The following is a 19,090-nucleotide window of genomic DNA, read 5'->3' as shown; positions in this document are numbered from 1 at the left end:
AGGGGATCCCGCTGCTCGCTGCCGGCGCGGCCGCCGGCGCCTGCGGGCTTATCCGCTGCCTCGGCGAGGAGCAGGTCAGAAGTGGATTTGTCAGGGCTGGATCTTTCTAATTATTGGGAACTGGAAGCGCGGTCGGTTCGCTTGGTGGTTTGTCCTCCGCTGAAAGGCCGTCAGCGTGACCGAGGGCAAAGGCAGCAGCGTGCTATAGGGGGTCTTGCTTCTCTGAGTGCAAACCCTACTGCGTGAAAATCGGGTCCAACCTCATCTGCCCTTTCTGGCAGTGCCCCACGCTGCTACCCCTGACCAGTTAAAAAAATTGGGTGCTATACTGTGCTCCTTATGTTTTTATATTCCTTCTTCTACAGTATAGAATTTCACTTGCTGCCCGGTCCCAGCGCTTTTTGGTATCAAACATTTACTGCTTAATTTCACTTAGGTTTAAAAAGCTATCGCAGGTAAGCTTGGCTACAGTGCCCTTTGCCCAGAGAGATGGAAACGACCCTTCTCCCATGCTGCAGTGCAAGTGTCACGGCATCGGGGCATTGGCGCAGGTTTTTAGCTGCCCCTACAGCATGGCTGTGCAAGAGGGTAGGTCTGTCCATGTCTCTGCTACATCCAGACTAGGTCTTTGCTGCTGAAAAAAAAAAATGGGAAGAAATAAACTTTTCAGCTGCATTATATAACATCTCCTCTGTGTTAGACAAAATTGCATTAGAATAACCTGGAGTCATGTGTAGGACTCAATCCGTGCTACTGAGAGATCTCAGCCACCTCTTTGTGACTGTAACTCAGCATTACGGCATCTCTACTGTGCTGGGAGGAAAGATACAGGCTTTTGGCTTGAAGTGAAGAGATCTATATATTGCTGTCTGGTTACACTGTAAGGAAATCTATCCTTCAATGTCTGGACTGCCTCTGGAGAAAGCTGTCTGGGCAGAGCCTGGAACTTTTCCACACATTATAATGCACCCTGTTTGTAACCAGTAAGGAAAACCTGAGTGCTTTCAAAGATCTGGAAGTGGGATTCTTTTTGGCAGATATCAGCCAGGTGGATATACAGAAATCACACAAAATGCACCAGAACTGTTGTAATGGGGTTCTGGGAGAGGGATTAGACAGCCAGTCACACAAACAAAATATTTGGTAATTGGTAAGATTTCAAATGGTAGTGTGGGTGTTTGGGAGAGACTAACGTGTTTTGAATGCAATGGCTTGCTAGCCTACACCAGCATGGGCAGATGCTACTCAAGTAGTATCAACTGTGTAGAGTTCAGGAGGTGCCTCTGTGGTTCTGGTTTGCTGCATACCTGCTAACTACTGACCAGCTGCTACTGGTGTTACGTGGGAGCTCTGAGGTGTCTCTTGGCGCTGGTGTGAATTGTGGTGGTTTGACTAGAAAAGTTAGCTGAGAGGACTTGGGTTGGGGAACATAAAGTCCCCGAGGAGTGTCTGGTCATGTAGACCACGGCACAGGACAGGTGCTCTTTTGTGACTCCCTGTTCATGCCCCATAAATGCCTAATCGAAAAAGCCCTTGGGGAGGGCAGAGAACTTGTTGAGGAACTCCCTGCATTGCCCCTTTGCTTGGAGAAGGTGGTGGTCGGGACAGTGCACCTCCATCCTGCCGCTCCAGGCCCATCTCAGTCCCTGTTTCGTGTGGACTCTGCCACCCTCAGAATTTCTACAGCGGTGATGATTCACCTGCTGAAAGGTTTCTTCCAGCCTTCCCTGAGCACATTGCATCTGCCCTGGGTCCTCCATGTATCCCCTGTGTCCTTATCTTCCTTATCTACAGTGAAGACTCTGCAGGACAGTAGATAAGACTACAGAGACAGACTATTCTGCCCTTCTCAAAAGTGTGGGGGGCTTAGATCACCTGTATAGGTAGCACTGCTGCAATGATCAGGTTGCCCGTGGTTTTGTGTAGGCAGCTGTGGGATCGTGTTCTCATGCAGGAGGAGATGCCCTGGGATTGTTTCTCTGCACCTCCTGAGCTCTGGTCTGTGCATATTTCTCCTGAATTCTCTTTTAGAGAGAAAAATTATCTCCTGAAATTCCAAGTGGCCACTGATGTATAGTTATTATGTGTGGCTGGAGTGTGTGTGTGCATTTGACTGTCTTACTGAGCAGGGAGCATCGTTTGTTTGCTGTCGTGAGTAATGTGATCTAAGCAGAAGGTGCGAGCTCCCTAGATTCTTAAATTAAAATCTCTGCAGAGCGACTCAGGGGAGTCTCCTGCCCAGGAGAATTAATTAAGCTCCGTGCAGTTTGTTGTGTGCTAGGTCTTTTAAATAGCTTCTTACAAAATAATGGCATAGCTGCTCTGTGCTAGCACTGTTGAGAGCATCCACAGTGCTGCCGGCTTTGGTCTCTGTAGCCTTGTCTTCTCCTGAGAGGGTTACAGGGTGCTGGGTGCTGATCCCCTGTATGGCACCAGGGAAGTGACTGTGGCTTGGTGTGGTTGCTTTGCTCAGATCTGAAGTGCCTGTATGTGACATCTCGCTTTCATACCGTGTTTCCTTCCTATGTGTGCTTTTTTGCCTTGCGGCTCCCAGGGCATGAGTGCTGAAGGCAGGGATGACGCAGTCGTCCTTGAGTCATGACCTTGGTGCTGCCCCTCCGCTGACAGCTCCAGGCTGCTGCGCTTCGGGGTCGTGCAGGTTCTCTTCGGGGTCTTGACCTGAGTTGTGTCCGACACACACTCCTTGGCTTCCTCAGCACGCTTTTAAGGGCATAGATGAACCAAAGCCTTTAGAAATGCACTCTCTTTGTCCTTGCTGCCCACAGGCAATACTGGCACCCCAAATGTGGCAATAAAGTATGGCTTTTCCTGCAGCTCTGCTTTGTATTGCTCCGGCCTACAGCTTTTCCTTGGGAGCGTGTGATAGTGTGAGCAAACACACATGAGACTTTTGCTGGGTGTTTGCTATAGTTAGCACAAGAAATATTTGAGTCAAGAATGTGGTTCATCTTACCCAGTTTCAGGACTTTGGCATCTAGACCAAGATATCCACAGAGAGGAATGAATTTGGTCTCGTTCCCTCTCTAATGACTAGAGTGAGCTAGAGAGTGAGTTTAAACAGGGCCACAAAGCGTTAATTGCTGCAAAAGGGTAAATCTTGCACTAACAAAATGTCAAGGCACATGAATGCGTTCCTTATCCCAAGTTTCTTAATGTGTGAGCAATTTTTCAGTTAGATCAGGGTTCTTCATGGAGTCTAGGTTCCTTTTTTCAGCTTGTGAATTTTCCTGTGAGTTGTATGAACTTTCATGCTTTGATTATCTTGTTCTTTTAACTTCTTCCTGCTGTCCTCTCTCCTTCTGTCCAAGTTAGACTATGGGGTCTTTGACTTTAAGATCCATTGCTGACATCCGATTTCCCTTTCTTGACAGTGAGAATTTAGAATTTTAAAAATAAATTTTTTCAGCTACCATCTCCCTACATAGATATTTCAGAAACCCATTTTTTGTCAGGGTATTGTTACTATTAGGTTTAAACAACGTAGGTGTCAACAGTCTTTTCATGACTGAGCTGTTAACTGTGGATATGCTGGCAGTGTTCCCCTCTCTGCTTAGTGACAAGAGCAGGATTGCTGCTGTAGGAGGACGTAGGTCCTGATGATGCAAGAGGTCTCTTCTCTTCTGTTTCCCTGAGATTCAGCACTGTCAGATGCTGTCACAACAGATTCCTGCTGCAATTCCTCTGGGCAGTACTTCTGAAGGAACACAAGAAGGTGGTGGGTGTTCTTTGTTTTTCCATGTAATACTCCTGAATAGTCCAGGAGTATCCAGGTTTTGCTTAGCTTGCTGCTATGCTCTAAATGGAGTTATCTCGGGTCTTTTGTGTATCTTTGAGTGTTTCAGTACCCATCTCTTCACATAGTTCAGCATCAGTTTGGTGGCTTGCATAAATTTGTGTGCATCAAGGCCCTTTTTATCCTGTTGATGTGATTATTTCAGAGACATGAAGGCTGTTCCATGCTCATCACATTGTAATTGAGATCTTTGTTATTTGGCGGCTTTCCTCCTTCTAGCAAATGTATGTCTAGACTGTCTATGCTTCTTTGCAAAATCTCAAGTTTCTTGTCCAGACCTGAGACATCTAATGCGCAGTGAGTACTAAAAAATGCCCTCCGAAGGGCAGCTGCCTTTGTCGCCTGTGTTGTGCTACCCCATCCCACCCTCTGCGCTCTTGAAGCCATTTTGATGGAGAAGAAGCTGGAGAAGATGGTGGTGTTTTCTCTGAGGCAATGGCAGTCTTGTCTTTACTGGTTAGACTCAGTAGTGCAGCGTACCAGGGCTATGGTCCCTGGTTGGTGTCCTTTTGTTAAATCAAGCTATGCTGACTGTGTAACATGCAGGTCTGATTTGCTACTAAAACAAAAACCTCTCTCTAGATGAGTCAGGGCTAAACTTGTCATCAGCTGATTACCTCTCAGTACTACCTGCTCATTTGTATGCAGCATTTGCAGTGTCATACACTCAGGGTTATAGCTCATCGGCCCGTGTTATTTGTAAGGCACCTTCTACTTTATCTCATTTATGTGAAACAAGTTTCCTTTTTTTATCTCTTGCCAGTTAAATTATCCTGGGGTGTCTCTGCTCCGAGCCCAGTTAAGGGGTTATCTGTCCAGCCATCAAGTGGCTTGATGGGACTTGAACTATGTTGACTGTGACAATAAGGGCAAAACTGAGCTGAAAGAAAAGCACGATTGTGTGACTTGTATTAATACAGTGTGTTGATAAAAGAAATAGAAAAGAATGGGATGAATAGAGCAGCTACCATCTGTTTGAATTCTGCTCTGGCTTTATTTCGATCAAGTCAGTGGGTAGCCAAGGAGAGGGGGTAAATGGCACGTTAATGATATGGGCAGATGCTGGTAAACTGGGTGACTGTGAGCGCAGTGAGGGCAGAGAAGGAACACAAAAGGGTTGGCAAGGGGAGACAGGCATAAGGAGCTAGCGTGGCCAGCAGAGTCCCCTTGGCAAAGGGCACATGCAGACATCTGTGGGAGATCAGCTGAGGCACAGCCAAGGAAAAGCCAATGGCACTGGGAAGCAGGAATGTAGAAGGCAACCACTGAGATAATAGGCAAAAAAATTAGTCTGAAGTTTGCGGTGTAATTGGCTGGAAAACCCCCGCCGAACATTGTACCGTGCAGGCATCGTTGCCTTATTAGCTGTCGCTGGATAACTGTGATCAAGCGTCCGCATTCATTTGCTCTTAGGCTGGCCTGCAGCGTCTGAGAGCAGTGGAAGTGGAACGGTAGTGGCAGAGCCGCGGGTTCAGCCCAGCCCAAGCAACAATGTTTTTGAGTGAGTGCGCTTCTCGAGTGTGCTTCTGACCTGCAAGGAGAGGTCTGTTCTCTAGGACCTCTGGCACTTGCGATTTTACCCTCCTCCTTCATCTGCTTGAGGAAACAGGAGAGTGAGGTTAGGGACACTGCAGCACCTTTAAACTCAGGGTCTTACTCTGAGTGACGCTATTTTCACCGAGGAAGAAGGTAGGATGGAGGGCAGCAGTGCTTCTCTCTGGCTTTGTGTTAGCCGTTTGCAGTTTGGGTCTTAGGAGGTGCTTGGTACTGATTTTTTTGAGCCTGTGGTTTGCAAGCTAAGGGTGAAGCATTGTTTCAGATTTTAAGGGAGACAGATCAGCTTTGGGCATTAGCAGAGAGATAAATGGAGAGAATGACAGATGAACTAACATGCTCTTGGAGCTTTTAAACTAGTTACAGACTAAATTTTATTATCATATTTTAGCGCTTTTGGTGTAAATCACGATGTTTTCTCACTGATAATTTACCTGAGAACTTGCTTGCTGTTATTTTTTTCTACAGCTGCTGCACAGAAGCTTCAAAGTCTTTCCCAAGGGTGTAAGCACCCTGTTTGTGAGTCTTGATGATGTCTTGTAAGGACAGACGTTTCCATGGGAAGCCTTGGAGTCACAGAAGTCTTAGTTGAAGGGATCTTGGAAGTGTCGAGCCCAGCCATCTGCTCAAAGCAGGACTGTTGCCAGTGCTACATGAGATCAGCCGTGGCTCTGGCTGAGCCTTAACCACCTCTCAGGTGGAGTGCAGGAGTAGCTCAGGAGTGCTCTTGCAGCTGCATAGCCTGATGTTAGAATTGTAGAATCGTGGAATCGTTTAGGTTGGAAAAGACCCCTAAGATCAAGTCCAACTGTAAACTGTCAAGTCCACCACTAAACCTTGTCCCTCAATGCCACATCTACATGTCTCTTAAATACCTACAGGGGTGGTGACTCAACCACTTACCTGAAGTTGCCACGCTCCAGCTCCCAGCTTTACATTTGTGTGTTTCCCCAGGACCAAGTCCTGCTTTTTGACCAGACAGTGGTTGCAAGGAACAGCTGTGAGGCACCTGTCCTCTTGTATCGTGAACCGTGATGGTCATCCCTTTGTTTTTTGTAGTGAGGATTGTGTACTAATTGTACAGCTTCCCATTTTACACAGCCTCTGCATGACCGTGTCTAGGGGTGCTCAGGCATTGAGGAAGACAGTTTGGGCAACTGCCACGCCAGGCTAGGGTCCAAAGGCACAGCCTACTACTAGACAGGCAAGAATCTGGAAACAGAAAAAAACCTCAGCACTGTATGTTAGGCTGGAATTATGCAGAAGGTTAAACCTTGCTTCTTGCACAGCTCCAGCGGCACTGCTCCAAAGCATTTTGCATTTGGCTGTGCTGAAATTTAGTCCCAGGGAGATTAAATTACTCGTTCATATTGATCCCCTCTTGCTGGCTGTGGATGACAAATGGACTTCCCACTCCTTCCAGCTCTAGTTGCTCGGGAGGTACGTTGTAGTTTTGTTCATCTTTTCCCCTTTGGGAGGAGGTGTATAAAAGCAGTGAAGGAAAATCCTAGCTATAGAAGTTGGGATATGCTGCTGCGTCAGATAGCAAAGCAGAAGGTTGTTTTGGAGGTCAAAGCCGTTTTCCACTGAGATGTTTAATGGCTGTTATGAGCATAGCCTTTTGTGGCAGCTTGAACTGTAGAGGGATGTTCTGAGGTTGAGCACCTCTGAAGGTGGAGGACAGTGGACACGATGCCTTGGTGTGGAGAGTCTTCCCTATTGCATCAAGTCTTTGTTTCTTCCCCCAAGAGTTACTGGTGTCCTTGCAGGCTGAGAGTGCTTGGCTACTGGGCTTTGCTGGCCTGGCTTTCCCATTAGGTGGGTGGTTGTTTTCTCTCACTTTTTGTGAACCTTCACCCTGGACTGTTCATTGGCAAATATCAGCCTGATTGTGATGCTGCAGACCTTGGAGAGATTGTTCTACAAAGTACAAACCTGAGGAAAATGGATGGCTGGGGAAAAGCTGGTATTAGCTTTCTTGAGTCACAGGTCTGTTGAGTACAGGAGAACAAGCACAGCAGCTGGATGTTACAAATGGCCTGGCAATAGAAAAGTGGAGATTGTATTTACTGTATACCAGGGAATGCATGCTTTGACCAAGGATTCCTTTCCTGGGTGGGTTGCAAGCAGAAAGCTTTTTCTTGGTTGGAGGATTCATTGGTTTTCTCTCTTATGTAGGCCTTGATGTGTGATAAGGGTTGAGCCTGGTTGATTCTTAATATATTTCAGTAAAATCTCAGTCATCCGTGGAACCTGAATCCATCAGAGAACCAGGAACTGCTTTTGTGGGGTGTTGTCGAAGTTTCTCAAATGAGGTTATCCAGTAATCCAAATACTGACATAGTTGGTGCTCGAGAATTTAGGGTTAAGGTAGGTAAAATGGGTATTAGCATTAATGTCTAAGCTGTGATAGCTCACAGATAGGAGTATTCAGAACTGGAGTAGAAGGCTGGGGTGATGGTTGGGACCGGGGTAGAGATACCTTCTTTCTTGAACTGCCAGGAAGGGTTTAACTGTTTAATTTGGGGAGGTTAGAGACAGTGATCCAGTTCCTATGTGCATCACTGAAATAGGGCCAAGCTTAATGCAGGTGCATTTCATGGGGTTTTTTGTTTTAACAGAGAAGCTAAAGCCTAAAATAGTCCTGTGCTTGTAGTCTGTTATCCCCTTTGGCCAGGGGAAGACTGAGGTCTGTTAACCAGGAAGCCCCCACTGCTATTGCAGCATGTTTAAATTAGTGTCACCTGAAGCTGAGGGAAAGGCAGCTGCAGGAAAACAGCAGTGTATTGATATTGAACTGCTCTTTCTTTCCTTGGCCTTTAACCATTACCCATCTCTTTCTCTCCTTTGATGCCTTCTGTGATGCTTGGATATGCAGAGCAGCAAGGGCTTTTGGAGAATATCTTTCACAAAATCATCCTGAAAGTAGAAACGGCTCAGGTAAGAGAATTGACATGCCTTGTTTGTATCTGTATGTGCATGTGTCTATTTATTCATAGGTCTTGAAATGAAAGTGCATTTATTTATCATAACGGGTTAGTGTGAGATCTCAGCAGCAGAGAGGCAGGAAGAGTCACCCTCTAGATCTGTGTAGCCCTTGAGGAGAAAAGATAGTCTGGTGACTCAGGGGTTGGGTGGGCTGTGAGGATGAGTTCAGTTTTAGTGGACAAGTGCCCTGTTATAAATTCACCCCTAGAGCTGATGTCCTTGGAAGAAGTTTCAGCTGGAAAGTGAAAGGCTGCCCTGCACAATGCTTCTACACTGGTTTATCTAGGTCTTGCTTCCACTGAGGAATAAAAAAAGGTGAGTTATAGTGTATTAACTGACATGCTTAGTGCTTGTGCAGCAGTCTGTCTTTTCTGACAAAGGTAACATCTGGATTTATTCCCAGGGTTTGTTTCTACAGGGGTTGAAATGAAATTTGCCTTGCCTAGTGAGGACACCACCATGTGCTAGCTTGTGTGTTAATTTTTCAGACCATCCCTGTCAGCTTGTTATGAGTTCTGCTTGATGGGCAAGAGAGCACCAGAGAAACACACTTGACTTCTAACATGGCTGTGTTTTCTCTGTGAGGAAAGAAAACATTTTGCACATAGTAAATTCACTATAAAACCTATAGAAAATCCTGTTGAACCCACAGAAAATCCTGTGTGAACACGTAGCGGGTTGTTCTGTTAGCGTTGAACTATTTTGCAGAGGATGAAATTATTAAATAGAATGTAATATAGAGTGATGTTATAATTTTATGTAAACTGTTAAGTGTGTGTGTTTTTAAACCTCTACAGGCAGGAAACACCTCTTGCTAAAAGAACAAGACCAATCACACTAGTCTTTGACAGCCGACTGAACGAGTCCCTGCCTTTAGTCTTGGATCTGGTCTAATGACCTTCAAGTTGTCCTTGGCTGAATTGTGCTAACTTTGTGAATGGAAGGGCTTTAAAACAATTTACTGCAGTTTTCTTTGATTTTTTTTTTTTTTCAGGCATGAGAAACTCCAGTGACACGTTACTTAACATTTGGTCTAACAACCCATGGTGGAAGGAAGGGAAGGGTAGAAAAAGGCTGGGGCTTAATGCAGCTGAGCTGGAGAGTCTGTAAGGCAGAGGGAAGGAGGAGACAGGCCAGGCAGGTCTGAGGAGGCTTCCCAGAATGGCAGGAGTCCTTTATCATGGCTATTTTTGCAGCTGCTTCTGTCAGCTGGAGCCTTTGCTGGTCCTTTTCTGCAGTCCCCCCCAGTTCCAACAGGGAGAAGTGTTGTCTCCTGCTCACTTTGTCGTGCCCTTGTGGTATCTGTGGGGTCCCATTCAGGCCAGACAGAGAATCTCTGATAAAGATGAGGGGAAATTGCAGATATGTTCAGGTGCCTGAGACCCGGGAAACCCTGGTGAAAGCCGAGGAGTAGGAGCCTCTCTGTGCAGTTACAAAGCTGTTGTTTTACTCAGCCTTACGGGTGCTCCTAGTTGTTAGTTCCTCTCTGAATGTAGATAACAAGAACATGGCAACCGAGCTGATGCGGCTCCTGGGTAATGTGCTGCTGTTGGGCACCTCAGACCAGCACTTAAGCCCTCTCTGTGCTCGTAACATATTCGTAAGCTCTCCAGGGAAGCCTTCTCATACCCGCTTTCTCCTCGGTGTGTCAGGCTTGAGACAAGTATTTGAATTCAAACGACTTTAGCTGCTGCAGATAAGAATCAAGCAGCGAGAGGTACACATGGAAATACCACAGTCCTTATGGGATCCTTAAATATAGACTTGGAAATAAATAAAGTTGCCTAGAAATTACTCTAAATGTGTATAGAAGAGGAAAAAAAGAATCATCGTTTTAAAGTCATCTTTTGAAATTCTGCGGTGTATAATTTAACACAGTCTGTAATATTTCTTTATAAATAACCATGCTAGGAAGGTTGCTATCCTATAAAAATGTTGAGAGTAGAAAATTTGGCTCCCTTTTGTTCATCCCTGTAGTCCAATAACAGAGAAGTCAACTCTTTCCTTCCTGCAGAAATTCTGTGTATCTCAGTACTGCTTTTGCAAGTTTCTGAACACTTCACCTTTGGCTTGGCAGAGCGCTTAAGCTGTATAATTAGCTTTCATCCAGTAACTGCAGTGAAGCAAAGGAGTTTTCTTCTACATAAGTTGAAGAAGTAGCACCTATATATAAGTACCTGAATCTGCTCCAACTCCTCAGCTTGGCTGAAGAAGGCAGGGAGAGGCAGTGTTGTGGCTGTAGGAGCCCACCAGTGCCCTGTAGTTCAATTCCTATTTGTGTTTTAGTGGCTTAGGCCCAGACAGCTCAGCACACTGAAGAATTGAGTCCTTGGTGCATGTATGTTCATTGCACTCTGGGCTTTCACCGTGAGTGTCTTTACCTGGTGGGATAGGACAGCTTTCCACTGTAATAACCCTAGCTGGATGTGTGGATGTCCCCTGAACTGCCAGCAGACTGCAGCTGGGATTAAGGCTCTACCCTAAATGTGAATAGAAGGAGGCAGGCCTTGACTTCAGTGGTTTATAGTCCATAAAAAAAAAAGCTTTAAAAAAGGTTTAAAGTCACTGATGAATGCAGTGAGGGGAAAGGGTTGTGGTCTTTGAGGAGCAGGAAGGTGCAGAGTCATCAGTAAGACAGTGGAAGCCTAAATGGAGGAGAGAAGGGCAGGATCCTGCCCTTCTGTGGATCCAAGAGTTAGAACCCTCCCATCTCCATGCAGAGCACAATCCTCATGCAGAAAATGAGGTGGGTGTGAATCTTTGGGATGCCAGTTCCTTTGTTACTTCACCTGCTAATTCAGTTCCTCGGCAGAAGCGTGGAGCTCTGTAGCTCTCAGGCAGACACAGGAGACCCGCCATCTGGATGGAGATGCCAAGTGTACAGAGAATACCCCAACTCACTTCATTTCTGCTGCACATTGTTCTGTGAGGATTGTCCATTTTGGTTTGACTTTTTTTTTATCTTTAGAGTCCCTTGACTTCAAGAAAAGGAGTTGCTATAATGGCTTTTGCATCCCACCTACTTCACATTCCACAGCTGACTGAAGATCTTATTCTTTGGTGCTCATTTTGACACCTCAGAGTCTATTCCTCTGGAAAGCTTGTGTGTATGTTTGTGGCAGAATGTGAGAAATTGGGGAGTGGTAATGAAGAACTACAGAGGGATTGTGTATCAGCAGGGTGGGACGGCTGCTGTGTCCGAGCATTTTCGTGAGGGGTGAGTTATTTGTAAGGCTTTGTTCACCTTCGCTTTTCAATGCAATTGCAGTCTGTCTGTGCTCTGCTTCCTTCACTAGGGTGGTGGGTATGGAACTGAACATCAGGAGGTAAAGAGGATTAGAGGGTACCATGGGGGGTACGTGGAGTGATAAAAAGGTGAGGGAGAGTATTTGTTGTTGGTTGAAACTTCTGATTCTTCCTAATGTGAGGCCTGAGAACTTCCATGGTTCAGAGATACTGTGTGACTATCCCTATGCAACTCTTTAATGTCTTAGTCTGGAGCAGGATTTTCCAGGTGACTGGAGAGGAACATTTACCTCTCCTCTATTGCCTGGCTCAGAGTGCTCTGACCGTGTTCTGTGAGGTTACAGCAGGGGATGATGGCAATACAGATTTTTCTTCTCTGCTTCTCTTTTGGAACAGAGCAGCTCCCTGGTGATGGGGTATGAGTTTCTGGCAGAGGATGAAGGACCTGTGCCTTTGGGATCACTCAGATTTTTTTTCTCCTGATCTTTAAGATATTCTGAAGAATTAGAAAAAAGGGAGGGTTGGACTCTGCTGCAGCTGCCAGGACAGGGATTTGTTAAGGGAGGTGGTGCTGAGGTGGTAATGCATCTCCTCTCTTCCTGCCTCTGTTCATTGCTGGCTTATTCATGCAGGCTGAAGGTCTGGGAGGGTTCCCAAGAAGAGCACTCTTCCATGTTCAGCATTCATTCTGACTGAAAGGCCATTACCAGAGTCCTTGCTGACTCTTGTAGCTTTCTGGTACCTTCCATAGACTTTCCATCTTGTCTGTGGCTTGGTTTTAATGTAGGAGTGGGTGTCCCTTGGGACAGACTAGAAGTGAGACTAGAAAAAGGATTTAAATGTTGTGAAAGGGAAGTGTAAAAAGGCTGTAGAGAGCAAAATGTAGAAATAATCACTCAGTCTCACCAGAGCTCATGGGATACAGAGTTTTGGATGTTCCCAGAGTCCCCTTCTCCCAGCTGAGGCGTCAGAGGCCTCACACTGTGATACTGCTTTAGATTTCTTTATCTTCATGTATTGGAACTAAGAGGAAGAAGATACCCAGGGTGTGGGGCAGTGAAGTTAAAAATGACAGCAAGCAGAGCGTCTGAGAAACTTCCTCCTGTCTGGGGTGATGCATCCCAATGAGGTGGGATTCAGACACAATGATCCTTTGAGGTAAGGAAGGGAGCTGTGCTGGGTTTTTTCCTGGTACTTTTTTTATCAGGCAGTTTCTATTCTGTTTGGTTGGGTTATTTTGAGGGCAGCTACTGCTGCTGGAGCTGCTTGTTGCAGCTGGTGGTCTGCCCACTGCAGACTGGCTGCTCTGGGCAAGCGGTGCATGAAAGGCTCTGGAAGCAAGAGAGGAGGAAAGATCCCAGCAAGTATAAGGTCTGCTTGGTGCTGCAGAGAGGATGGGCCTTGGGCCAGAGCTGCCTAGCAGGTCTTGACCCAGATTTGCTGTGGTTATTGTAGAAACAGCATGGCTACTCTGGTTTGTACTCTCTCAGTACAAACCAAAGGGGATAGTTACCTGAAACAGGAAGAAGTTTCTTTTTAAGCTCAAAAGAAGTAATCTTCACATCTTTTCTTTGGCTTTGCGTGGTGTTTCAGCTATCAGTGAAAACACAGTGAAAAGAGGGCACTTGTGAGCTTCCCCAAGCCAAATAGCAATGGGCAGTGTTGGCAGGAGAAAAACACGTTTACTGAGGCTACTGTGTCATGTGCAGAGACTGCGCTGAAGCAACCGCTGGTGGCTGCACCCTGGGCTTCTGCTGCTTCAGAAGAGGGTGTGAGCATGTGTGGAGGGCAGCAGCCATGCAATTCCTGACACTGCCAGGAGCTGACATGGGGCTTGACAAACTCCAGCGTGAAGCTTTGCAGGTGCTTCAGGCTGAGCAAGTGACCTGCGAGCTGTGGTTTTATGAAGCCACAAAGTAAGGCTGCCACTATACAGTGCTCTAAGAGGCACCTTCTATGTGCCAGTGTTCAGACTGTGGAGCTGCCAGTGGAGCCTGATTCAGGGTAAGAGCACCGAGTCTTCCTTTTCTCTAGAGGATGTTTACCCTGTCCCCTGGACAGACCCCAGCAGTGCATCTGTCCCAGCTCTCTTGGCGTATCCCTGTGCTGATGTGGTGTGGCCAGCCTTGAGCAATGGAGGTGGCCTTTCTAGAAAGACCTCAGTGCTCCGGAGGGGGTTGTAGGCAGTCTGAGTTCAAGGCAGAGCAGGGATGTGAAATCTCATCTCTTAGGGTTTCAGGCCACTTCCAGTATTGGCCAGCACAAGTATGGTATGGGTGTATCCTGAAACTTGCCGTGGAGCATGTTTGCTTATGAAGTGAATAAAAACATAGGTCGCAATGTTACCATGGCAATGTTACGGCTAGCAGTGGAGCTGCCACTTGCTCCTTTGGGTCATATCTCACAGTAACAATTTCTTCTATTCACATTAATGTTACAAGCCAAACTAAAAGGTTACTCATCTATGAGGCACAATGTCAACAGTGTCTTCAGTTTGTTTGTTTTCTAGGCCCATTTCAGTGCAGAATACTAATTGGAACCATTTTGTCATAGTTAAGTGACCTCTTTTCTCAGAGCAGCTCCCTTATTGCAGAATCTGCCCTTGCCATTTCTCTGTGGCCTTGCAGTGATGTTCCTTCCTCGGGAGCAGTAGGGTCAGGGTGCCCACAGAAAGTCACAGCAGGGCTGGCTTTGTCAGGCTTCAGGTGATCCCATAGTGAACGTTGTGCATGTCATTAGCTCACTTGACTCTGAAGCTATTGTACAGCTGAAATGCCACTGTGACCTTTTTTAAACTGTTCTATCTCCATTTTTATATCCCTGCCTCATGCTTCAATAATTTGAACAGATTTCCTGGGTTTTACCATGCCTGTTTCTTGACTACGTTTCAACCCTGCAGACCAGTGAGGTCAGCTGCCAGCCTGTCTCTGGAGACCGGAGCCCTGTGCTGGCAGGGTCATGTTGCGGTACGTGAGTGTTGGGAAGGACAGAGCTGACATGGTAGGGAGCTTTGCACTATGGCTCTGCTGCACGGTCAGAGAGGGAGCAGGGGAGAACAGCACCTGACAGCCTGTTGGCACACCTGGGGTCAGTGACAGATGTTTGGGGGGTCTCAGAACTGAAATTCCGAGAGAAACAGCTCAGCTGTGCTGTTTGAAAACATATTTCTGGTTTTGTAATGCTCTGGGCTTTAGCCAGTGCACCCATCTGCTCTCCTCATTGAGGGTATCACCTGGACTCCTACTGGTGTAAAATAAAAAAAGCATTAACTTCATTACTACTACTATGAACAATGCAACAAGTCCATATCCTGTAAAGCTAAAATCTTTACATTCATCTTCAGTAGCTGAGACAGTTTTTTCATTTAAAGTTGGTACCATAAACTCAGGTCTAGAGAGGTCCAGCTGAGGTGGAGCAGAGAGGGAAGAGAGATCTGTTTCTCTGAGATTTATTTTTCTGAGATGACAGATGTTTTTTTAATAGGGTTTATCTGAATTCCCCTTTGCCACTTTGCTTCTGATGCTGGAGCTGAGGTTTTAAATCTAAAGTGTTTTAATCATCAGTTTGGCTGCTAAATACAGTAATAAATTTGGGACTTTTTTTTTTTTTAAAGCTTCTGTCTATGCCTTGTGGCTATATTCTGCCTTGATTTATAAACTTCTCGTCCCGTGGGGTTACAAGGCAGTCTGCAGCAGATGTGAGTTTGGCTTGGTGAGTCCCTCCACTGTTCTGAATGGGCATCAGTCAGCTGGGGCTTATCCCAGCATGTTACCTCCCCTCGAGAAACATTGTGACAGCAAACGAAAATGTGAAAGTCCTTTCACTGTTAGTTACCTGGGTCAGAGCAAGTGCTCAGGTTAGGGTTACTGAATGAGAAAGGATGTACTGTAAGTATCTAATTGTAATAAGTATCTAATTATCAGGGACTACATGTACTGAGAATGTGGATTCTTTCTTTCCCAAGATACTGCAAATTAATCAGTGCTGATGGTCATCACTGCTGGTGGTTGTGTCTTTGGTGATACACGTGCCCTAATGACTGTGTTGGGCAGTGCTGCATGGAAGGTGAAGAAATAAATATCTGAGCAGAGCAAGTGAAGCCAAAGAGATGTATTAAAGTATAACAAATATATTAATAATAAAATAACAAGGGGGGTGAGAAGTGGACTGACGCCTAGGACTGGACTGTTGAGTCCCCAGGCTCTGGACAGGCTGTTAGACTTAGCCCAGGTAGTTAAGGGAGTGATGAAAATACAATTTGAATGTTTCTGTTACCAATAGACACGTGATCTGCAGATCAAGCACTTGGTCCTCTTCCCTTGATATTGCTGTTAAGTATCTTGGGCACAATGAATCCATGTAGGGCACAAATCTAGACAAAAAGGCATCTGTTTGCGGAACCTTGTCTGCTCCAAGGTAGCTTTGCAACTGTTAGACCAAGATGTTGCTGATGAAGGCAAGTGGAAGAACAGAGTTGTTAGCAGGTCAGCTTCATCGGAGTGGCTGGAGAGGAGGGCGCTGTGCCAGGCTTCCTGCGTCACGCTGTCCTGGGCTGGTGTGGCAGTTTGATGGAGCAGCTGGTTGTGGGAGAGGTGGCAAGAGCAATGTGAAAATGAAACGGAGCAGCAGTAACCAGGCAGAGGGTGTTAACAGCAGTCTGCTTCAGCTGACTCTTAGAAGACAATTCCAGTTATTGCTGAAGTCTCCTGTTGCTGTTTCTCATTTCTCTCCACTGAACATCCCTGTGGCTCAGATTTAATTCAGCACTCATTTCTGGACCAGCTTGACTTCTTTCCTAGCAGAAGCAAACTAGAAAAGTAGTAACCAAAAATGCTATAGTGGAGGCAGGTGAGGTGCTTTGGCACCTGGATCCAGTTCACTGCAAGCACAGACAAAGTAACTAGTCACTGGTAACATCTCTGGGCTGCTGGTGTGCGTGAATGCTTGTGTGTGTGAATCTTAGCACAGACTTGCTCCCTGAAATGGTGCAGGTTCACTTTTAGAAGCCAGTAATTCATTATGATGGATATTTGAATCTCTTTTTCTTCCATACTAGGTTTTTCCTGTAGATAAAGTCTTTATTAACTAGAAGTCTTGAATAAAGCTTCACATTCTCTTTCCATATAAGGTGCTTCTTCAATCTGTAGTTACTGAAGGTGCTAAATTGAATGATAAGAAACAATTATCCCATTGTTTGACAAAGAGAAAGCATATTGGTGTGGTGGCAGGCCTTTGCAGTGTCCACCATGAAAAATCCTGGATAAGTACAAGTGAAAACAGAGACAAGTAAGGTAGGAAGAAAGGATTATCCTTGCATTTTTCATGCTAGGTCAGACAGGTAGTTTATGTCAAATATATCCAGTCAAGAATTGTAACTCTGCCATGATTTCAGTAAAAAATTGACTCTTACTTGAAACCAGTCATGTCCCACCTATATGTCTGTAAATTTTATGGGACTAAACAGACCTCTGATTATAAAACAGAGATTGGAATTGGACTCTCTGCACTTGTGATCATCAGCATTTTCAGACATACTGTATTTTGGGCAATTCATCTTTCTATTTACCCACAAATACCAGAGTTCAGAAATTCTTAGATCTCTGAATTGCCATGCTGTCAGTATGTGAGTAAAGGTTCGTGATCGAGTGTGTTTGCTCTAATGATGCTTATACATCTTCCATAGAAGTATTCATTTCAGGAGGAACAGGGGCAGCTGTCAGCCACTATTTTGTGGTGTCTTAAAAAACATGTAGCATCATTGTGCCCACACAGATTAGTAAGTTTGGCGAGATGAGTACTTAACACTGGCCTTTGTTTCTAATTTTAAAAATGGTGTGCTTGGTACTATTAGACAGCACAGATCTTGGCAAATCTTGAAGAGTCGTTCGGTGGTGTTTTCCCAAGACATGCCCACTCCAGCCTTAGAGTTTCTGGGGAACAAATGTGGTGGCCTTCTGCCTCTTGAGGGGTGACAAGTGGTTGGACTTTGGAGCTTGTGAACACTTACTGCAGAATTTGGTCCATGACAGTGTATCCCACAGCAGTAGGACTCAGTGGACAAGCTGCTGAATGACAGCTGGTGGAGCAGTTTCTTCCCCTTGAACGGCTTGCAGTTGTTCTGGTGATGGCCCTTGCTGTCCATTAGGCTCTCCTCCTGGAGGAGGGTCTAGTGTCCCTGCTGTCTCTGCACAGGAGACCATGGGTGATGTAGACCGCTGACTGCCTTTCATATTTTATCTGGACAGTACCAGTGAGGCGCATGACTCCTCACTACTCCTAGACATGCATTTTGGATTCCATGCAAAGTCTGGAAAGACAGCATTAGCTGTAGAGTCAAGATGCATGGCCCTTTCTTTAGGGCTTCTACAGGCAGCTCCTCCTGGTCAGCTCAGGGAGTCACACAGCTGCCAGCTACAGCATCTGTGACTGTGAGGTCTCACTGGGAGATAAATGAAATGAATCTGGGTTGTGTCAGCCTGAGCCATCCTGACAGTCACTCCTTGAGCAGAGTGGCCAAAGATGTATTTATCTCCTAGTGGTGCTGGAGGAAGTTGTATCTCAAGGATAAGAATGAGATAAGGGTAAGGACGTACCAGGACCAGCTCAATTCAATTCTTGATTGCAGACAGAGCAGGGGGAGAGGCCCTGGGCAATGTGAGCACAATTCAGGATAGGCTTCAGATTCAAAAACTGAAAGTATATGTCCTCACCTTGGGAGGGCTTTTTTTCAGCAGAGCACAAAGAGTGCTTCATAGGGAGCAGAGTGTGACAGCAGTGAAAGGTCCATGCTGCACACAGCATCAGACTTGTTCTGAGATAGGTCTCTTTCTCCTTCATCTCTTCATGGCCAGCTACAAGGTAGCCAAGACTCAGATTGTTGCCAAATTCTTCTATGTCATGACTCAGTAGCCAAAGGAAAGATGTTCATTAAATGTCTAAGGAAGTAAAGGCTTGGGTTTGCTTTCTGACTCTGTTTAAAATGCTGCTGTCTGTGCTGGACACTGATGATTTTATTTTTTCTGGGGTAGTAGTCACATGAATAATACATTCCCTGCTGAGCGTTTTTAACAGTCCCTAGCTTCCCATCTGAAGGGAAGTGTAAGAGGTAATTAACAGCCACTTGAAAAAAGGATTAGCAGGTGGGTGGGAGCTACTGTTGGGTTCATGCATGGAATTGCCATGGAAATGCTGAGATTTCCTGGCACTTCATCCAGTGTGTGGGCTCCAAAGATAGTTGCACTCATGGGCCTCTCTCCTTTCGATCTTCCTACCCTGCAAAGGCAAGGGCTGTATTTTCCCTCAGGACAGCTTCTGAAGATGTTGCCATCTGTGCGCGGTGAGGCCTGTTCACCAGGAGCAGGATGCTGGGTTGCAGCTGTCAGCTGAAATCTTTTTGTATTTCTTTCATGTTAAACCAATTGGCAGAAAATCGCGGGACACAGACACAGAGACACACACACACACCCACACCCCCACACCCCCTAGTAG

General features: G+C 45.9%; 1 protein-coding gene across 1 annotated transcript in view; it reads left to right on the top strand.

The window, feature by feature from the left end:
* Nucleotides 1-7,678: 7,678 nt before the first annotated feature.
* Nucleotides 7,679-19,090, top strand: part of NSMF (NMDA receptor synaptonuclear signaling and neuronal migration factor) — a 43,525-nt gene continuing 32,113 nt past the window's right edge. Inside the window, exons 1-2 of the mRNA XM_026860691.1 lie at nt 7,679-7,738; nt 8,107-8,308. Coding sequence (XP_026716492.1) covers nt 7,679-7,738; nt 8,107-8,308 — 262 coding nt within the window. The remainder of the gene's footprint in view (nt 7,739-8,106; nt 8,309-19,090) is intronic.

The sequence above is a fragment of the Athene cunicularia genome (genome assembly GCF_003259725.1).
Source record: "Athene cunicularia isolate RWA chromosome 17 unlocalized genomic scaffold, athCun1 chr17_part1, whole genome shotgun sequence".
Lineage (NCBI taxonomy): Eukaryota > Metazoa > Chordata > Aves > Strigiformes > Strigidae > Athene > Athene cunicularia.
Note: the sequence above shows the minus strand (reverse complement) of the source record. Positions and strands in the feature narration are given on the sequence as shown.